This window comes from Hyaena hyaena, unplaced genomic scaffold (genome assembly GCF_003009895.1).
Source record: "Hyaena hyaena isolate Hyena2069 unplaced genomic scaffold, ASM300989v1 scaffold_93, whole genome shotgun sequence".
Taxonomy (NCBI): domain Eukaryota; kingdom Metazoa; phylum Chordata; class Mammalia; order Carnivora; family Hyaenidae; genus Hyaena; species Hyaena hyaena.
The window spans coordinates 2188458-2208207 of NW_024080724.1; the positions used below are offsets into that span (position 1 = coordinate 2188458).

General features: G+C 52.0%; 1 protein-coding gene across 1 annotated transcript in view; it reads left to right on the plus strand.

Moving 5' to 3' along the window:
• The window catches only part of SHB (SH2 domain containing adaptor protein B), a 137381-nt gene extending 119033 nt beyond the window's left edge, over window positions 1–18348 (plus strand). Inside the window, exon 6 of the mRNA XM_039234747.1 lies at window positions 17489–18348. Within this exon, the coding sequence (XP_039090678.1) occupies window positions 17489–17672 (184 nt within the window). The 3' untranslated portion in view covers window positions 17673–18348. The remainder of the gene's footprint in view (window positions 1–17488) is intronic.
• Window positions 18349–19750: the final 1402 nt, after the last annotated feature.

The following is a 19750-nucleotide window of genomic DNA, read 5'->3' on the forward strand; positions in this document are numbered from 1 at the left end:
CCTTGTTGGTCAACATCTGAGGCTCCAGATACTTCAGGGTGGCTGCCTGCTCCCAAGGGCAAGGCCCAGGGCATTCCCCCACTACCACGGCAGGGCCTCCCCAGTGGCTATTAAGCTCTCCGTACTGGGTGACCTCCAGCCCCAGAATGCCTGGACTTCCTTCATCAATGGCCCTTTTCCCAGCCCTGCTTCTGAGGGTGAGGCCTTAAAGAAAGGACTGCCTGACTCTGATGTGAGGGACCCTCTGACTCCATGCCTCTCTGAGCTGCCGAGTGGGTGCAAGGGTTGCAGGAGGGGCTCACAGAAGGGAGGTGAGGGTGGGGCAGACCGTGACAGCAGGAGGTACTGGGGACCCTGAGGGTGGGAAGAAGGAGGGGCTTTGACATGGCCCGAGTAGGATTTAGGCAGTTGTGAGCGGGCAGGGTAAGGAGCTGCTCTTGCTGGGGAAACAGCAACACAGGAGTAGAAGCTTCCTACTGTCTAATCCACAGTTACCATCATGAGCATCCTCTCCACCCCCAAGGGAGGCAGCTCTGTGCAGCAGAACACATGGGCCTTTAAACCCAGTTCTGCCTCTTGATAGTAGGGTGGCCTTGGGCATAAGGATCTTAACATTTGTGAGCCTCAGTTTCCTCATCTATAAAATGGGTTTTACAGATGTATTAATGAAGAGACAATGTGTGAGGCGCTTATCATGTGCCCAGCATGCAGTAAGTGCTCGGTCAATAAGTGAGTGGTAGCTCACAGTCTTTGTTATAGACTTCGAAGAACTACAGGTTGTTGAGGAAAGAGCTCAGCATGGTCCAAAGCCTTGTGGATTATCTCTGGGTCTGGCTTAGAAGTCTCTGTCCATGCCCACATCTGCTCCCCGTTACTAGAGTGGGATTTTAGTTTATGCAGGCTGCAACTCGAAACCCTGCATTGACTTCGAATCACAGAGCTGGAGTCAAATTCAGACTGCCCTCTTCCTAGCTGTGTGACCTTGGGTAAGTCACTTAGCCATTGTGATCTCCCAGCTGAAAATAATGAGCACCCCAACAGGCATTTCCTCATGTTCTCACAGGGAAGCATTTTTGTGGCAAGCCTGGGCAGCAGCTCTGGGACACAGAGTATGCTAAGCAGAAATCTTGGGATTTAGGGAATGGAAGGCAATCTCTTAGATCACCTGGCCCAGTGCCACATACAGGTGGTGAAACGGGCCCAGAGGCAGCAAGAAGCTTGCTCCCTCCTGACTTCCCGGCCAGACCCTGTTTTCTGGCAGCATTTGAGTTGGGCTGAGACAGAGGGCAGGGAAGACAGGGCTGGAGCTGTGTCAGGTCCGTGTCTTTGCTCCCACCATGTGAAGGATTTCACATCCTTTCAGGGCTGATGGAGGAAAAATGAACTTTTTGCTCAATTAGCGTGCAGTGTGTTTCCTCCTTCTAAAAGGTTTAAAGGAAATGTCACAATTAGCTGCTGCTGTAGGCAAAAGGTTCCTCAAATGCTCTTCGCAGGGGACTAAACAACAGTGAACTTTAGAATGTGCAGATGCCTCGCAGGATGAAGGGACATGCCATCAAGAGGCAGTATGAGGAGTAATAGACACTTCCCTGTACTGAGAATTACTGAGAAAATATGCCCTGCCAGTGGTAAAACATTTCCAAGGATGCTGCCCTCACCACTAAAACAGGCTCTTCTCCTGCATTCCATACACGGTGCTTTGGTGATTCTGGCTTGGGCCCGGAAGACCTGGGTTCAAATTCTGGCCCTGCCTCTGTCTAGCTGTGGGGTTGCAGACCAATCATAAGCCCTTTCCTTTCATGAGGGGCACCTTGATTTGGGAGGATTCCCTGTTACAGTTGACATTTTCAGAGCTGTGAGGCCTAGGTTTGGGTTGCGGAAATGCTATAGTGAGGTGGTACGTGGCAGGGCACCTCGTGTGGTTGCTGATACTTACAAATATGGAGTCTTCCCATCCTGGTAGTCTAGTGTGTGGGGAGAAGGGAAGGAAGGATTACCTTTATCTTAACACATGCAGAAGCTGGGGCTCATGTCGCTGCAAATGAGTAGAGAGTTGGGCTTAAATGCAGCCCAGTTCCCCCCTTATGCCCTCTTGAGCCTCTCTGAGCAGAAACACCCCCAACCCTTCTCGTACAGCCGGGCCCAAGAAACCCAGCGAGGGCCCAGGGTGGTGTCTGGATAGTATAACCCCAGGACCACAGCCCGATTTTCTGAGCAGGACCTGGACCACAAGCCTTTTGCCAGGCACATGTCATCCCCGGGGTGACATGTAGAAGTCCAGAGACCCCAAAGCTCCTTCCCTCAGCTTGTAGGAGCCTAGAACATTGGGATTTTTCTGGCTCTAAAGTGACAGTATCAGGATACAGACCCAACTGTAGAATACACTTTTCTTCTCTGGGACCAGCCCTCAAGCAGCAGAAGCTGGGAGCATCTAGGGATCTGGTGGCAGAGAGGGAGGTTGAGGCAAGTTCAAAAGGGACAGTGGTGGCCTCCAAAGCTGGCAAGACAGGTTTTCAGGAGCCCCCCAACCATGGATGTGTCTGGAAGGCAGATCAGGGTTGCAGGCTGGCTGCTGAGGAGGCAGGATGAAAGGGAGGACATGGAGGACATGGGACTAATGAGGGCGAGAAGGGCGGAGGAGCCAGGACCTCATCCAGATTTCTGAATGACTGGTGAGTGGTGGCATCGCCAGCTGGTATGGACCTAGAATGGTCAGTTTTGAAAAGACTCAGGAAAACACGCTCTCCGTAACTCAACTGCCCTCTTTCCACTGGTGCCCAAAGCTCAGAGGCGACAGACACCTGCACTCACACTGCCAGCCCATTGTCCAGAGCACCCACTGGCCTGGCAGTGCCAACCATGCCCACTGACAGGCTGGGGTTTCCCTTTCCGACCTGCTGCATCTCCCCTCCCAGCCAAGCATGCAGGTTTTGCTCCCCTGAGAGCTTCCTGGTCCCCTCCAGCATCTTAGCCACCCCGATTACATTTCCAGCTGGTTTTTAATTATCTCCTATCAGCCCGCATAAATCTGCCTGTGTGGCACGCCCGCCAGGGGAGGTGTTCCAACTGCCCATGAGTCGCCAGGAAACCCCTCATGCCCCAGGACAGCTTCTCTTCGGAGGTCTCTTCGGAGGCCCTGGGTGGTCTCTCCAAATGAGAAAAACATTTCCAATCACATTTCTATCATCTTGTTAATAGGACTTATTTAATAATATTTTTGTGCAGAAGCCATCTGGGAATGGCTTGGTTGGGAACTTGGGGAGGGCATATGGGTGCTGCAGGACGGCCCTGGTGACCGATACAGACGCCGTTCTGCCGTCAGCACAGGGGTTAGAAACACGGAGAAGGATGCAGCCCATGGCCAGAGGACCAGGGCCTGAATCCCGCTGCTTCCCCCTACGTGAGGATCACCCAGCAGCTGGCTTCATCACATCTCTGAGCCTCTTAGCCTGGAGACTCAGGAATACAGTGAAAGGAAGGAAAGCCCTTTGTAAACTTGAAGAGGCTGTGCTAGTGCAGGTGGCGGTACTTGCTTGCCCCAGGGAAGTATTGTGGTCTTCCTCTGCTTCTAGCTAGGCAAATAACTCAAAGGCCCCCAGAGGAAATACTTTGAGCCCCCACCAGAAGCATTTGGCAGGGCTGGAAGCAAACAGCTTTGTACCGTGAAACCCTAAGATGCAGGATTGTTCTTCCCCAGACATTCAGGCTCTTAAAATCAGAAAACGTGTCTTGAATCGTCCCAGTCAAGACCCTGGCTTTGGGATGAGAGAAACAGGCACAGGAAGGGGAAAAGACCTCCCCAAGGTCCTGTGGCAAGTTGCTGACGGAGCCCCAACACTATTACCCTTCTGAGCCCCACAGCACTATATTTTCTTCTCCCATTTTCTGCATAAACCTTCTTAGAATTTGAGGCAGATTTATAAAATCGGATGTCAGAATTTATAGCTCTCATCTTTGCTCCCACAGTTCAGATGCTATAACCATAAAAATAATATTTTGCTGCCTATGAGTGTGTGTGTGTGTGTGTGTGTGCATGAGTGGTGTCACCCTCACACACATACACACCCTTCCACTTTGCTGGGGCAAGGGCTCCCTACTCCTGCTTGTTGGTACCTCAAACCTGCGTTTTCCTGGGCAGCTCCCCTAGTGAGGAGCCACCGCCGTCTTTCCAGACAGGGGTGATTTCTGCCATTTTTAATGCCTTTTTTTTTTTTTTTTAATAAGATTACTTTACCCAAGAGGAATATCAGAAACAATTGGCTTGGCAAAGCTGGCTTATTAGAAATGCTTTAATTAGAACTTTTTTTTTTTTTTTTTTGCTATTTTCCTTTTGAACATCCTCATGCTGCTCATGGTCCTAGCCAGCGTGGGAACCAGCCCACTCTCAGGGCAGGGCCGACAAACAAGTCAGCAGTGTGGCTATCACTGCTGTGTTCCTACTGTGTGCTAGGCCTTTAACTGGGCAGGGAGACAAAGACACGTCAGATTTTCAGCTGGTAGTCCCAGCAAGGGGACAAGCAGGTAGATGAGTACTGTGCTATAGGGAGATATAGCAGAGAATAAGCAAGGGAGGAGAGTTAAGTGACCAGGGGCATCTTGGAAGCCTTCCTGGAGGAGCTGGCATTTGAGCAGGGCTGGGGAGATGATAATTTATTGAGGAGTAATAGGAAGGTAGAAGGATAGTTAGTCTTGGGATTGAAACAGAGGTCTCTGCAGGATCCCTTCTTCCTCTGGTTCCAGCCAGAGTTTTCAGTTGTCCTAACACATAAGTTCCCCCCTTGGCCCAGGTGACCAATAATAATATGGACAGAGACATGCCTTAAAGACTCTGAAGTCCCAGTCAGCCCTCTCCGGCTCTTCACAGCATCCCTACTTCTCCCCCAAGGAAAAGGGCTCAGCAAGACATGCGCCTTACCTGTGGCCATGCCAGCACTCCACATTCCCAGCTCTTCATTCTTTTGGCCTCCCGCTTTGCCAAGGAGCAGGCCACGTGCCCTTCATTTCTACTTGACCCTCAAGGTGTATACCCCGCCCAGGCTGGACAGTGTCTCCCAGGGAGAAGTGCATTTATACAGTGCCCACCAGGGCTCTTTGCAGGTTACTGGGAGAAATTGATTGGAACAGGCCTCTGCAGAGTGTCTTGTGAGGTGGGTAGAATTATACCAAAAACAATGATTAAAAACATGGGGCGGTGTACAAGTGCAGGTAAAACCATTGAGGTGGCAAATGTAGGACATCGAGTGATCTGGGAACGCCGATTCAAATCCACAGTCTCCAAACGTTAGCATAATCTCACTTGGAGTTCATACTTGCAGGCCAGAAAAACACCTTTTCTGTCTTGAGTTCTTCTCATCTTAACCAAAAATATATTCTATGAAGAAACTGGGGTTGACTGTTTTACTTTTTGCGGGAGTTGTGCTTTTAAAAAGCAATCAGTTCCAATAGTAAGTTAACTTTTTGAAACTTAATTACTTGCAGCCATGCTGAAAAAAAAACTATAATTAATGTGGTCAAATCCTAGCCAAATAATAAAATGAAAGCTTTGTTGTGTATCAAGGCAGAAATCAATTTCATTAGGGAGCAGAGAGCTGGAGATTTAATTTTGAGGAAATTCTCCACCCTGTGGACAGAGGTTGTCAAGAAGCTGCCAGAATGAATGCCCAGCACAAAAGGACTTGCCCTCCAGAGCCCAGATTACAGAGGGCTGACTGACCTTTCAAATGGTATTTGCATACCTTCCAAGTGTGGCCTAAGCCAGTGGGCTTTTGCTCTTTAATGTTCTTGGACCTGGTGCCCCTTTTTGTTTTGGTCAAGAGGTGAATGTTATCCACACCCGATGACACTGGCATGTCAGTAAGATCCTGTTCTTTGGAACTTGGGTGGAGGTGTCCTCGGCAGGTCAATAGACACCAGAAAGGAGTTTAGCAAAGACTTAGGGTGTGCACATTGATGGTGGGGTCATTTCCAGACAGCAGGGCTGAGGGCAAAGCTGGATAGACCCACTAGGGACAATGCCCACTTGCACAACCCCAGTGCATGGGGGATAGTGAACAGCAGGTATGACCAGAATGGGAAAGGACAGGAAATTCTGCCCTATGAGGACATCTGAAGAAAGAACAGTCTAGGGTCCACTCCTGCTTCTGTCTTCTGGTCTTTATGAGACCTTTCCAGGGTGGAAGGAATGGGCTGTAGCCTGCAGGAACCAGAGCTTGGAGCTGAGGCTACTACCATCAGTGAGCTGTGCTGAGTCCAAGAAGGACTTCCCTATGATCAGAGCCATCAGAGTTTGGAAGGGGTTTTCCTGGCTAGGGAGTAAGCTCCCCCATGCTGGGGGTAGGCAACAAAAGCTGGACACCAAGTATTGTGAATATTACAAAGGTTTCCATCGTGGGACCACACTAGAATGGGGGTGCTCAGACATGCATGTGCATCGGAAGCTCTTGGAGAGCATCGTAACAGCAAATCTGATTCCAAAGAGGCCCAGGGAGCCCCAGGTTTGACAAATTTCAAGGGACTCTGATGTGGGCATTCTGAGGCACATTTGATGAAACTATTTTTGATGAAACTATTTTTGAGAACACGTACTCTTCTCCCGGCCCTGAGACACTGGGGCTCTGTAATGCAGGTTGAGTCCTTTTGTTTATAGCCAAGCAGTCATTCCTTCCTCGTCATGTGGTGTGAGCATCTCTTGTGTGACAAGCTTCAAAGGTTTACAGGTTTGCAGGATCTCAGGGGTCATCTAGTCATGTCCCTTTTTTTATAGGTAGGGGCACTGAGGCCTGAGAGGGCAGGAGCCAGGGCTGGGACCAGGCTCCTGATGTCCAGTGCAGAGCTCTTTTCACTTGCTTTCAGTGGACTTCAGGGAGCATCGAAGACTATTCCCATTTCACAGATGAAGAAATTGAGGACTAAATTCCAAGGACTGTTGGGAACTTTTCCACCAATAACCACTGTCATTCACATGATTTGCAAAGGCCCTTAGCTAGGGTGTTTGGGTGGCTTACAGTCAGCTGTGTTCCTTTGAAATTCCAAAGAGGGGAAAACTACCCTCGGGTTAGATACAGGGTCACTGAGCAGATAGATCTGTTTTAACCCAAAGTCTTTAAAGATCCCTGTGCATTTTCTTTCTCTACTTTTTTATTCTTTTTTGAAGCAAAAACCACGTTGGGTCAGGTGCTTTGTGGGCAAGTCCCTTCCTTGCTGTGTTAATGGATGCCCCCGTTCAGTTAGCAAAGGAAGCCTACTAGGACAGGAGTTAAGCGGGAGGCTAGGGGGGCAAGCCCTGTGATCTAAGGTGAAGGATGAGATTTGGGGTGTGGGAGATTGCTGCTCCCCTCCTCTCTGCACACCCCCCCCCCACCTTGTCGTAACCCATCCTTGCTAACGAGACCTTATAAAGACTACTGGTAGTGGCCAAGAATCCCCTACAACTGATAACATGGGGGGTAGGGGCACTCTGGCCCCTGATTCGCTGAGGAATTAGAACAAACCTCTACCCCCTTTCTGGGTCTCAGTGTCATCTGTAAAATAAGCAGGGAACCATATAGTCTCAAAAGCCTCTGCTTGGTATCTTAGCTGCCTCAGAAATGGTGAGTACAAGGGCACCTGGGTGGCTCAGCTAGTTAAGCATCCGACTCTTAGTTTCAGCCCAGGTCATGATCTCACAGTTTCATGGGTTTGAGCCCTGCATCGGGCTTTGCACACTGACTGCTTGGAGCCTGCTTGGAGCCTCTCTCACTGTCCTTCCCCCATTCACACTCTTTCTGTCTCTCTTAAAATAAATAAACTTTACAAAAAGGGCGGGGGGGGGCACCTGGGTGGCTCAGTTCGTTAAGTATCCGACTTCGGCTCAAGTCATGATCTTGCAGTTTGTGGGCTCAAGCCTCGAGTTGGGCTCTGCTGACAGCTGAGAGCTTGGAGCCTGTTTTGGATTCTCTGTTTCCCCCTCTCTGTCTGCCCTTCCCCTGCTCATGCTCTCTCTCTCTCTCAAAAATAAGAAACATTAAAAAAAATTTTTTTAATTGTTAAAGACATGGTGAATACAGAGCAGTATGCACAGTAGGTACTTAATAAATGCCATAGAATCATGTATGACCAGTATTTTTTAAGCAGAGAAGCTTCTTTCCTCCTCTTTCCTATTCTGTTTTCACGTGGAGCCCTATGTGTAACAATGTACTTTTAAGAGGATCCTGAAATACCGCTTGATGTTTGGGGAAATTTTTTTTTTAATGTTTTATTTATTTCTGAGAGAGAGAGACAAGGGTGAGCAGGGAAGGGTCAGAGAGAGAGGGAGACACAGAATCCGAAACAGGCTCCAGGCTCTGAGCTAGCTGTCAGCACAGAGCCCGACACAGGGCTTGAACCCACGAACTGTGAGATCATGACCTGAGCCAAAGTCAGACGCTTAACCGACTGAGCCACCCGGTGCCCCGATGTTTGGGGAAATTGATGTCAGGGAAGTAAACACGATTCCCAGTGTCACCCAGTGCCAGGGCTAGGGCCAGACCCTAGGCCTCCCTACCAGCCACGGGGACTGCCCAGCTGGAGGAGATGGTCCTACAGCAAGGAGTCTGCCTGGCCATTCATGGTTTCTAGGCTGCCCGCGTGGCCATGAATGACAGACCAGACAGACGGGAAGACACATTCACTGCTCAGCCCAGACTGCACGGAGGCAGCAAAACAGACCAGATGGGCAGCAACTTGTATGTGGGCTCCTGCAGAGGGCTGGAAACAAAGCCATGTCAGAACCCCAAGCCTCAGCACCCGCCAGACTTGCTCATGCGCTGCCCAGCTCAGACCTCAGACAGCCCCTGTGGGAGGGGAGGGGGATATGTGAAAGCTCCCTTCCCCAGATGAGGAAACTGAGGCTGAGGAAGCCACACCTCGATGTGGCAGAGCAGGGACTCAGACCCAGGTCTGAGGGACCCTGAGTCCACAGGCAGCGGTTCCTTTGGGAGTGTTTCTGCTTTCCTTGCCCAGGCACCCCCCTACCCCAGTCTCAGCCTCTCCTAGGTCAATCCTAGGTTTCCAGCTCCCCTATATCTATAAAAGCCATTCTGCCCCTCAGAGTCCTCTCAGCCACTGGTGCTTAGCACCACTGCCGCATCTGCCCGGCCTGTTCTGGAGCTTCCTTCAGTGTGGCCTGTCCCTCCCCCCCCCCCCCCCCCCCCCCCCCCCCCCCCCCCCCCCGCCATCTGCTGGTTGTGAGGAGGGTAGGAGGTTCGTCCTTAGAAACAGCCTGGAGCCCTTTGCAGCCAAGGGGTTTGGCAGATTCTTTGTGTCTCAAGCCCTTAAATGTGGAGCCAATGACCTAACCTTTATCGAGCATTCACACTTCATTCATTCACAACTACATTCTCACTTGCCATCATCACTACTGTGAGGGTGGGCTCTTGTTATTCCCGTTTCTTGGATGCAGATTTTTGGGCACTGGAGAATGTGAGTGTGTGACTTTAATGTCAGTGCCACTGGAAGTTGAGGCTAGATTATTCTTTGTCGTGGAGGCTATCCTATACATTGTAGGTTTGTTACACCCTTGGCTTCCACCTAGATGCAAGCAGCCCCTGAGTTCCCAGGCACTGCTGAAGACCCCCCAGAAGGGACTGACTCACCCCGAAGGGAACCACTGCTCCAAGGAGTGAATGGGCTGGGAAGGGCTTGGCCCAGTACGTGGAGACCACTCTGGGCCTGAATGCGTTTTGTCCATCTAATAGCACAAGTGTTAGGACTGCTCTTTTTTTTTTTTTTTTTAAGTGTTTTATTTGTTTTTGAGAGAGAGAGATAGAGACAGCATGAGCAGGGGAGGGTCAGAGAGAGAGGGAGTCATAGACTGAAACAGGCTCCAGGCTCTGAGCTAGCTGTCAGCACAGAGCCCGACGCGGGGTTCGAACCCATGAACCATGAGATCATGACCTGAGCCGAAGTCGGACACCCAACCGACTGAGCCACCCAGGTGCCCCAGAACTGCTTTTATCATTGTGCCGTCCCTAAGCCTGGGGATCTGCTATGCCCACTGCTCTACTTGTCGTTCTTCCTGCACTGAGGATAGCCATCCTGCCCTGCTCTCGTGCTCCTGGCTGGTGCTGGGGTGGCCCCTGCCCTCCTTGGGATGTCCTTCCTTGGCTTGAGAACTTTAGTGCTGGAAGGACCCCCTCCACCTTTCCCAAATGAGAGACACTGAGACCCTGGAAGAAGGTACTTGCCCCGCTAGTGACATCATCAGTGGGGTCAGAGTTTGAACTCAGGCATCTGACTTCAGTCCAGCCACCACCGCCAGCCCCCACCTGTCCTAAACACAAAAAACTCGCGTTCCCAGGAGAGTCCTTATTAGAAGTAAAGGGGGAAACAAAACAAAACACGCTAGACCCTCTTGACTCTTCCCAAAGCTCTGACATTTCACATGCCACCTCCACCCCTCCCCTTGCAGTTTTCGTGTGCACTGAGCCTGAGGACTGATGGGAATCCCAAACAAAGGGACTGCAAAAGTCATCCAGGCTGACCCCAAGCATCATTACCTTCTGCTTTCATGCTTCCAGTAATGGGAGGCTCACTCTGCTGTCAGCCTTAATCATTAAAATCCTCCTGTCTAAAAGTTTGTTAATCTTCCTGAGAAAATTGCCTAAAATAGACTCATTTTGACCTACCTGCTGCTCTATGCGACACAAAACAGACCTTATGCCTCTCCATGTTTGCTGGGAGAGGCATCTGCCAGCTCTCCTTCTACCTGGAAGATGGCTTTTTGTCGTGATTTACTGAAGGCCCCCACCCCAAGCCACCAGCTTAGAGCTTGAGAAATGCCCGAGCGTCTCAGGAAGGCTAATCGCTGCCGATGCGTTTATTGAAAGTCCAATTATTTGGTTGTAAATCAAGTCGTTTGGCTCAGCAGTGCTTACATGTAGACATTTGTTCGCAATAACTGGGCATATGCATCTTTGGTTTACCGCTGTGAAGGCCATTTCAGAAGGCAGTGGGCAGCATACAAGTTTTTGCCATGTGGACTTATGAGCCCCTTGGCCCAGCTCCCTGGAGTCCTGACCATCTCAGCCGAAGGAGGCCTCCGTACCTCCAGCTCTACGCATCACAGTTGCAGAAGCCCAGCACAAAGCTAGAACAAGTTGCCACTCCCTCCAGCCCCTGGTCCTCTCACCTGTGCCGTGGGTGCCTTGCCGATAACGTCAGCCCTCCCTGCGTCTTTGTGAAGCCACATGTCGGTCCGGTCGTGGGCCAAGGGTTGTGGCTGTCACTGTTGTATATCTTTAGGTCCCAGGTTCCTGGCCCCTTCTCGGGAAGTTCGCAGCATGTACAGCCTGCGTGCAAATAGGGCCTTGGGAGATGTCAACCAGGTTGACAGGTACCTGTCTCCTGAATGCCCCCGGCACTTGTTCTGGATATTTCTTCTCCCCTATCATGCTTCTTGCAGGGACTCGTGAATGTTTCCAGGGTACCTACGCATTGCTCACAGGTACGGTGAATTTCTCTGTAGACATACACCCAGCCTAATATCCCATCTCACTGGAGGTCAGAGTGAAGGGAGGAGGGGGTCAGACATTGTGAATCACAGAGCCATCCGCTTAAATGGGCGGTGTTGCCAACTGAGGGGCGGAGTTAGTCCGGAACAACATTTTTGGCGGGAACCTAGGTGGCCATGAATGTAGGAGGTGTCTTGCCACGGACACCTCCAGGCCGGCTCCCAGGGGGTGTCGGGTCCCAGGGTCATGACAGGTCAGAGTAAGGGCCAGGCCTAGAACTGCACCTACCCCCGCATTGACAGCACAAACATCCATGTCCATCTGCACTCCCACAGAGGGTTGGGCTCTCAGAGGGAGCACTGGGTGGTGTTCTTGTGTTCACGGAGGATGGAGGAACTGTGACACTTCGTCCCCTGAGAATCATCCTGCAGCCAGCTGCTGAGGGCACTTCAAATGCTCAGGAAGTCCATGGCTCTAGGAGGGAACCTGTCTCATATTTGTGTTTCATTTCTCTAGATCTGGGCAGGGGGTATTGACTGGCTCAGTCGCCCCACCAAGGATTTCTTCTAGAAATCTGAGGAAAGAGGGGCTTGACCCATTCTTCCTTGTGGTCTCTCTCAGGCAAGACTTCTCTTTCTGACTTGAGAGGTGCACAACTTTGTATCTCCTAAAGGAGTGACCCTCTGGGTGCTCCTCGTGACTCTGCCCCTCACTAAGCTTGCTCAGCTTGTCCTCACTGGCTGTCCTAGGACCAGGGCTATCCAGACAGAGCAGCTGCTGTATCTGGCCTTTGGAGGAGGTGGCTTCTACCCTGGCTGGGCCACACTAAGGGACAGGGTGCAACAGCCACCAGCCTGCCTTTAGGAGCTTATAGACCAGAGAGGAGGATGTGTGGGGCCTCAACTGCTGCTCAGGGCAGACCCTCACCAAATAGCTGATGGTTGGATGGATGGACGGATGATGGACAGATGGACCAAATGCCCAGCTTTGGGCCAGGCTTATGCTGAGGGCCCAGAGGAAATAAGGCTTGGCCTGCTGAGAAACGTCACAATTTAAGTTTATTTCTTTATTCTGAGAGACAGACAGCATGAGCAGGGGAGGGACAGAGAGAGAGAGAATCCTGAACAGGCTCCATACTGACATCGTGTAGGCTGATGCAGGGGAACTCAAGAACCCGTGCGATCATGACCAGAGCCGAGATCAAGAGCCAGACACTTAACTGACTGAGCCACCCAGGCACCCCTGAACAGGTAGGTTGCCTGAGCTCGGGAACTCACAGAGCTGCTAGGAAGCCACGGTCCCAGGACAGAAAGAGTCCAAAAGCCTACCTAGACACCTAGATCCATCAGGTTAAGTGGCTGAGCAGGGAAAAATGAAGCTGTGGAATCAGCCATAGTGAAATCCTAGCCCTGCCATGTACTATGAGACTTGGCACACAGCCTCCCTAGCATCAGTTTCCCATCCGTAATCAGTGGTAGTTATACCAACTTAGCTGCGCTGCTGTGGGCTTCCATGCGATAATATGTAGCAACAGCCCAGCTCCCTGCCTGGTGCACAGTGGGGTTTGAACAGTGCAGGTGTCATTCATTGTGCAGTGGTCACGGGGAGCCCTGGATGGTTTTGAGCTGAGAGACAGTGCTCTGGGGCATCTTGCCATCAAGAGAGCAGTTCCCTAACCACTTTTCAGTAGAGGCGGACCAGAGATCCTTGCTGTGTGTGGATTCCTGTAACCAGGTCCTACACGTTAGTCCCCAAAGGCAATTTCCTCGCCTTCTCCTGCATAAATATTATATGCAAGTATTTTTAAGTCATTTCATCATGAAAAGAAGCGATTTAACATAACTATTACCCAGGATTCTTCATGAAATATGCATCAAGCAATTAGGTCTAAAAGCGAGAGGTGAGGCCTTGTACCCTGCTTGGGCCGGCAGCTGCGGGCTGAGTGATGTTTTATTAAAGCCCATGATTATGAGACGAGGTAGGGCCTGTTATTAGGCCCGGCACGCCAGGCACGTTTGATAATCCTGGTGATGAGGAGGTGCTTTTTGTGATGATAATGAGCAATCTAAACGCAGTGACAACCCCAGCACCCCCAGCCTCCACCAGCCTTACATGACTCATTAGACAGGTCACCCACCGGAGACACCCTTAATTGTGACTTTGCTCTGGCAAGATGTCCTATCAAAGGAGACAGGGCTGACACAGGAGCCTGGCGGGCGACAGCAGTCTGTCCAAGCTTCCTGGGGACCAAGGCCCTCCCAAAAGTGATGATGGCGAGGCGGCGTGGCCTGGGACCTGGCCCACCTGGTTCTGGCTGCAGCCAAAGCCCACTTTGCCATGTGCCTTTGCCCAGAGTGTTGGTCTCTCCCACCTCAGTTCTCCAGGGCACCCCCAAGAGCAGCTCTGTCCAGAGCACCTGCAGCCCTCCCTGGGCATGCTGCTTATCTGAGGCACCCTCTTTTCTCGCTACATAGTCTTTTTTTTTTTTTTTTTTTTCCTCTTCTTAGGCTAGATATCTTCTGTATTGAGTTGGGAGTTATTAAAGCCATCCCTTCACAGCTATTTTTCAATCTTCAGCTGTTGGAAGGTAGCATCTCACTCATGGGGACCTTGTGACCACTCTGGATGTATTATTACAACACATCTCTTGGGTGTGTGTTGACAAGGTTTTACCTGACCTGTTTGTGAGTCAGAGTTTGGCAGATTATTTCAAAAAGCAAGCTCACCTCTCAGGGCCTGCTGACATGATAGGTCTCCATAGCTGGGGCCTTTGCCAGTCAGGACAGACCATCCCCAGTGCCTGAGATGAACTTTCCGTGCCAGCCCTGTGCTGTCTCTGGCCCACCGTCAGCCCTGTGGGGTAAGCACCTGGGGACTGAGGCCAGAGTCAAAGAATCACTTGCACACAGGGTCTAACATCTCTCCCCTGCCACCTTGCCTGGCCTCGTGGAGTGTTGAGGGCTAAGTCAGATTCTCTCCTGGAGCTGGCTGTCCTGAGATCAGGAGCATGGACCCTGGGAAAGGCCCACCAGGGAGGGAAGCAACACCACTGCCGATTGCTCTGTGACCCTGGGTCGGCCACCTGACTGAACCTCAGGGCTTGGCACACAGCCTGGATCACAGGAAGTACCTGGGAAACATTGGCCATGAAGACCATTATGGCCAGTGCCCCATGAGAATAAAGACTGGGGCTGTGGGTAGCAGTGGAATGGGGCATGAGTCTGCCTCCAGGCCTCTTCCTGCAGGAAGCCTTCACCAGTGGGCAACAGCATATGCTTATACACATAGAATCCAGGACCTTAGGCCCGGAAGCACCCTGAGGGGTCATCCACTTACCCTCCCCATAGATCCACTGGAGCCGAGGACAGAACCCAGCACAGCCAGAGGTCCGCCTCAGGTCCAGAGGACCACGTGCAGTGCTTGAGCCCGGGGGGAGGGCCACTCCCATAGGGGATTCCTGCTGTGGGAGCCAGCTCAAGGGCCTGTATCCCTCTGCCAGGGGATGGTCACACTGTGGACGGGGGGGGGGGGGGGGGGGGGGGGGGGGGGGGGGAGGGGGGGGGGGGGGGGGAGGGGGAGGGCCATAGGGCCTGAGTTCTCTGCCATAGTCTGGATTTTGTGACGCTCAGCCTAGCTCACAGTTATAACCCGCGTGTACTGAAATATGTGTGCCAGAGGCACTTCGGGGAGGTGCTAACAGCTGCCTGCCTCACCTGTGTCTGTTGAGGGGGAGGCATCAATGTGGAGTTTCTAATAAGCCGGTGTTGAGGGGAAGGCATCATTGTGGAGTTTCTAATAACCTGGTGGCTGTTCCGAGCCTGTGGCCTGGGAACAGAGGGGCCTTCTCTCCCTCTGGCCCTGTCAGCTGTTTTCACCATCCTGCCCACTTCCCTTGCTGGTTGTTTTAAGAACAGCCACTGTAAAAACGTCCCATTAAATCATATGAGTTACTTCTCTTCACCTCCTTAAATTAAATCAGCTCCTCCTGCAACTTCTTCCTGTGTTGCCAGCGCGGCTTTGACATTCTGGCCTGGCTCACAGCTATAGCTGCTGTGATCCAGTCTTCCACATCATACACTCTGCGCCCCAGGCGTGCATCCGTGACAGTCATTCAAGCCTGGGTGGTCTGGCACCCAAATCATCACCCCACCCCACTCACAAAGAGGGGCACAACTGTCCGAGGCTACGTGCCCTCTGCACCATCACTCACCTGCAGCTCCAGCCAGTGCTCTGCTGCCCCCTGCCCCCACACCCGCCTTGTCCAGGCAGAGCTTTTTAACTAGTCCCAGTTTCCTTAGCCATACAAGCTCAGCACTTCCTTCAAGCAGTTAGTACCCTATCCAGGCCGGCACAGATTCATGCTATCTCCAGTGTGGTGGGTAGCCAGTCTTCGCTTAAATGGGCTTGTACATTTTCTCACTCACTGCACACACTGTTCCCTTTCTAACAGCTTAAGCGAGTGCGCCTCCTGCTTCTCAGATGTGTCGAGGCAATTCTCCGATGAAATGACCCTTCACTGAGGAGCAGAACTTGCCACAGGCTCTGTAATTAGAACATTGTCAGCCTTAAAAAATCTTGATTTAAATTTTAGTTCTTTACAGGAATTATTCTCTCTAGAAACATAATTGCTCTCTGAACGATTTCCTTTAAGCTGAGGGTGACATCTCTAAATACATTATTATGAGCAGATATATTGCTCGGTGCCCGCACTTCATTAAGCATTTGCTCTGCCATTTGAAAATGGTCCTGGAGTCCAAATTGATGCATTAATAGAGTGGGTGTCAGTGAGCATGGGGAGCCCAGCCCTGACTGGGAGAGATGTGTTAAGTCCTCCAGTGCCCCTGTGGGAGCAGCTGGAGCGAGAGGAACTCAAGCTCACAGGCTGCAAGTTTGTGTTCACATGGAGCTTAGTCTCACCAGGGGCTGGGTCTTGGTCTCCTGGAAGCAAGGCCCCTAGGCTTGGTCACAAATTAACCAGTGCCAAGAGAAAGGCTCTAGAGAAGGCAGCAGGAGGTCAGAGTCCCAGCTTTCTCACTAAGTGGCAAACATGAGGGAAATTGGGCAGATTGACAGAGGAGTGAGTGATCTGATGTGGCCAGAGCCCTGGGTGGAAGGTGGGAGGGGTCTGCTAGGGCCAGGTGGAAGCAGCATGGCCATCACCATCTGAGAGCTGTGCCCCAGCCAGTGCATGCAGTGTAGCTTCTACTACACAGGCTTCTACTGTGACCTCTGAGGGCCCCACCCACTACCCTTTTCAGCAGAGGCCACGCATGGTGTACCTGGGGACTGGGCCCTGCTCTGTGGAGCTCCCTGGGGAATTGGGAAAGTAGAGAAGTAATTGCAATTCAAGGAAGCAAGTGTTGATGGAGATGTGAGTATCTCGGTACAGTCAGAGGACGGAAGGAGCTGTGCTTGTGGGAGCCTGGAAGACTTCCTGGCAGAAGAAACACTCAGGTTGGGCCTTAGAAGAGGAGGCAGAGTTCACTGAACAGAGGGAAGATGCACAGAGAAAAGAGTGCCTGCATGGGGGCAGAGCTGGGGAAGAGCACACATTTCTCCCCACGTTCCATTGGCTAAAACGAGTCACATGTTTACAGAGGTGGCAAGGGAGGCTGGGAAATGTAGTCCCTGGCTGGGCAGCCCCTTCCAGTGACAGTAAAGTAGTATGGAAGGGAGAGCATCAGGTTTTGGGAAAGAGCTCACTGTCATCCCTGCTACACTCTTTTTCCTCATCTGTAAACTGGGGGTGATAAGACCTGTCCTGCACACTTGTCACAACTTGTCTGTGTCAGCAATAGGAGGAGGAGCCAAGTCTGGGGGCTTGTTTTCCTGAGGAAGCCTCCAGAAGCTCTCAAGATCCAAAAGACTCTCCAGCAGTGTTTGCTGCTGGTTCCTGGTCTGTGCTGGGCTTGGGGGAGCCCTGGGGTGCAGCTGCATTTCAGTCAGGCCTGAGCAGCATGGCTGTTTCAGCCATTGTCACTCTGCATATCCTAATAGTAACCTCCATGTTTTGTTCACAGGAGCAATCAGGGCTTTATGCACATGAAACTGGCCAAAACCAAAGAGAAGTACGTTCTGGGTCAGAACAGCCCCCCATTCGACAGTGTCCCGGAAGTCATCCACTACTATACCACCAGAAAGCTGCCCATCAAAGGGGCTGAGCACCTGTCCCTCCTCTACCCGGTGGCTGTGCGGACCCTCTGAGCGGACAAGCGCCACCCTGCCCTGTGACAGGGCTCAGACTTGGAGGAGCCGGAGGGCCCCCCACCACCGCCCACCAGCCCGGCCGCTGTTGCAGGCCGGATCCAGTTTGTGTCGTGTGTATGGTACTAGCACACCACTGCATGTCTCTAGAATGCTGTCCACTTAACGGGGGCTGGAGAAAGCTTGGATAAAGACAGAAGGACAGCCATCACGCCACCCCAGCCCCCACTCCCACCCCATCCTTGAGTTTCTGTGAATTAAAATATTTGCAAATCCAAAGAGATGCCTTCCAGGATGAACAAAGGAGAGCAGCTCCGGAGGGGCGAGGGGCGGGGCGGGAGCTCCCTGGGTTGCAGTTCTTTGTTCTCCAGCTGTCATGAATTCACACCTGTGGGGGTGGAGTGGGGACACTGCAGCTTTCCACCAGGGCCCCCCGCTGGTGCGGGGAGACAGACGGGGATGCCCTGAGAGCCCAGAAGGCCCCAGGAGTCCGGCTTCCCCTCTGGTGTGCGTGTATGTGTGAGTGTGAGCACATACATGAGCGAACACAGTCACACACAGATGTGAATAAGCCCACTAACCCACTGTTAGTCACTCAGTGTAACCATTAGGAGATCTTCAAGGAATCATTGTGCAGTCACAAAGAGGATTCAATTATTTATGAATAGGGTGTGTAAATAAAATAGTCATTTAATATATATTCTTATCCCTTTTTTTATATATATACATATGTATACCACAGAGGGTCTCTGAGGAGGGCAGGGTTTACCTGCTGGTTTCATTCCCAGAGCAAGGTGTGTCCCTGGGCATGTGTGGTATGACAGGCCCCGGGGAGGGAAGGAAGCAGAGAGGGGTTTTCTTTGCCCCCTGAGGGCCAACCTCAGGACCGTGCAGCAAGGCCCTGCATTCAGGCTCCCGCAACAGTAGCCTCAAGTGTTGACCCACCAGCCAAGCTCTCCCCTTCTGCCTACAGCAGCCCAGTGATGGCAAGTCTGTGCACAGCACCCAGCAGTCTACAAAGGGTTCTCCCATTATCTGCTCGGTGCTGCCCTGTGAGGCATTTAATGTGGGGAAAGGGAACAGAGAGGGAAAGTAATCTGCGCAATGTCACATAGCTCCTAAGCAAAAGAGGCTCTTGGGTCCAGATTGGCAGGCTCCGCAGCCAGCGCTTTGGCTCTCCATGGCCTTGCTTTTACCTTCCTCCTGAGGGAAGACAAATCCTAACCTCCCGGGGGACACGGAGTTCTCGGTCATGAACACTGCTTCTCCACAGGTAACACACACGTTCCCACAGTTCACCTCCATCTTGCCTCTGACCTTGACTGGAGCAGGGATTTTCACCACCCCTTCAGGGCAGATTCCTAAGGCTGTGAGGTTGCTATTACTGGGTGCCCCCTCTGTACCTTCCCACTCACCCACCACAGCGCTGTGGTCAAATGCTGGCAGAAGACCTAGAAGAACACCCCCCAGCGGCAGGACAGATAACGGCTTCCATCTCCTGAAGGAGTTGCAAGGATCCAAATACGGCCCGAGTTTCGGTGCCTTCACCAAGCACTCGTCTTCCGGCCTGCCCCGCTGGCCTGAAGGGAGTGGAAGCTTGGTGACCGTCATCCCCAGTACAAGGGGCTGAGTTCCGACGTCACCAGCAGTTCAAGACATTCAGCATTACCCAGGCTCCAGAGATGCTTCAGGCTCAGAGGTGGTCTCAGAGGCTCAGCGAAGGAAAAGGACTTGCGGCTGCTGCCCGTCAAGCCTGGCAGAGCAGGACTGAAAGCCGTTGCACCTCTTTAGGGTGCTGCTGTGGATTTCCCAGGTTTGTGGCCAAAGCTGTTTCCTTGGCAACCGGTCTTTCTGCTCAGGCCATCTCGGTTCATCCTCCAGGGCCCCCTCCCCCCCCACCTCTCCCACCCGAGGATCCCACGGGCTGAGCTGCCTCATGATTACCACTTAGGCCATGGCCTGGGTCTGGTCTCCAAAGACACTGTCCTGACCTTTTGCCTGTTTTGCATTTCCCCAAATGTCCTTTGAGGCAAGAGATTACCTGAAGTGATTCACGTCCCGTCCCGTCCCCTCCCCCG